Source organism: Colobus angolensis, unplaced genomic scaffold (genome assembly GCF_000951035.1).
Source record: "Colobus angolensis palliatus isolate OR3802 unplaced genomic scaffold, Cang.pa_1.0 Scaffold55, whole genome shotgun sequence".
NCBI lineage: Eukaryota > Metazoa > Chordata > Mammalia > Primates > Cercopithecidae > Colobus > Colobus angolensis.
This window is the reverse complement of record NW_012119043.1, coordinates 5,035,562-5,037,372: the sequence shown is the minus strand read 5'-3', so window position 1 is coordinate 5,037,372 and position 1,811 is coordinate 5,035,562. Positions and strand designations below refer to the sequence as shown.

General features: G+C 55.8%; 1 protein-coding gene across 5 annotated transcripts in view; it reads left to right on the top strand.

Moving 5' to 3' along the window:
• TMEM114 (transmembrane protein 114) overlaps positions 1 to 1,811 on the top strand; it is a 73,743-nt gene that overhangs the window by 6,102 nt on the left and 65,830 nt on the right. For 4 of the 5 annotated variants that reach the window (XM_011961376.1, XM_011961373.1, XM_011961372.1 and 1 more), the window contains exons 1-2: positions 17 to 236; positions 562 to 642. In XM_011961376.1, the coding sequence (XP_011816766.1) occupies positions 17 to 236; positions 562 to 642 (301 nt within the window). Of the gene's footprint in view, positions 1 to 16; positions 237 to 561; positions 643 to 1,811 lie in introns of those variants that run through there. The other variant, XM_011961374.1, reaches the window with a different exon arrangement.

Sequence of the window (1,811 nt, the reverse complement as noted above, 5' to 3'; positions counted from 1 at the left end):
GGTCCTGGGCTCGAAGATGCGGGTGCACCTGGGCGGGCTGGCCGGCGCGGCTGCGCTGACCGGGGCGCTCAGCTTTGTGCTTCTGGCTGCCGCCATCGGCACGGACTTCTGGTACATCATTGACACCGAGCGACTGGAGAGGAGCGGCCCGGGGGCGCAGGACCTGCTGGGGTCCATCAATCGCAGCCAGCTGGAGCCTCTGAGCTCCCACTCCGGCCTCTGGCGGACCTGCCGGGGTAAGGGTGCACCCCGGGGCTGGGAGCTGTGGCTGCGAACTCCCCCTGCGCGGTACCCTGCTCGCTTGGGACCTGTTGCTTGGCGCGCACTCCTCCCCCAAGTTCCTAGAATACAATGTCTAGAGACTCGGGGGAAAGGTGAGCAGAAGGCTGGGACTGTGAAAGCCCTTCCGAGAGGCGCCCGGCTGCGATCCCAACTGCTCTAGTTCTCCCCATGCCCTCCCTGGGTGGCGCACTTAGGGTGTGCATGGGGTCAAAGCCGCGGACGGGGGTTCTGCGCGGAACTCCGGGGTCCTGCGCCCATGGATTCCTCCGTCCTATCCAGTCCAGAGCCCGTGCACACCGCTGATGAACCCCTTCTGGCTGGAGAACGTGACAGTCAGCGAATCCAGCCGGCAACTTCTCAGTGAGTCCGGGGAGGGTGAGGATGGAGTAAGCGCCCCAGTCCTAGCCGTGGGTTCTGGAGCCTTTCCCCAAACAGCTGGGCTTCAGAGATTGCGGAGGGGGCGGCTGGGGTGGCCTCTGACAGACCGGCCTGAGAATGCAGTGGGCTTAAGACCCAGGGGCGGGGTCTCTCCTGATCCACCTGTGACGTTTTGTGGTTTAGGGTTCGTTCAGCTCACATTGACTAATGGCGTTCTTTGCACCGTTTTGATTGATGGTTAAGACACAGGCCATCCCCTCAAGAAGCTCACAGTGGTGCAGGGGACAAATGTGGAGATGCGCAGTTAAGTGTTCAGAGTGAAGAGCAGCGTGAGGAGGGGAAGGTGGGAAGACCCTGCAGAGACCTAAATTATCCTGGGGAGGTGAATGGTGAAAGAGAGGTCTCATTCCACACATTCCATGCCAGCGTTGTTTGTATCCACATTTCCTAGAACAAGGGCTTTGCAGTAGTGGGGTGCGATAAAAATTTGCATGTAAATATGTGATTGGAGCCAGGCAATTAGGAGGTGGGAACAGCCTCTCCTCCCAGGGCCATTGTGTCCCTGTTATTCATCGTTGGTTCTTAGTACCCAGCGCAGCGCCTGGAACTCAGTAAAGTTGTGAGGACTGAAAGCAAGAAAGGATGAATGAGCATTTGTGGAGGGAGGGAAATAAACGTAACAGTTCAATTCATTGAGGCTTGCGATAAGCCAGATATGGAGCGAACTGCTTTTCATCTATGTCTTCATTTGATTCCTACAGCCACACCCTATGAAGTTATCAGTATCTTCATTTCTGCCTTCATTTTTCCAATGAGGAGGCCCAGAGAGGTTCTGTAGGAGGATCTGATGAGGAAATGAAAATTGAGTTTTGTAGACTTTGAAAATGTGGGCAGGTTTTTTTTTGAGACAGGGTCTTGCTCTGTCACCCAGGCTGGAGTACAGTGGCACAATCTTGACTCACTGCAACCTCCTCCTCCCAGGTTCAAGCGATTTTCCTGCCTCAGCCTCCCGAGTAGCTGAAACTTCAGGTGCCTGCCACCACGCCCGGCTAATGTTTTGTATTTCTAGTACAAATGGGGTTTCACCATGTTGGCCAGGCTGGTCTCGAACTCCTGACCTCAAGTGATCTGCCCATCTCAGCCTTCCAAAG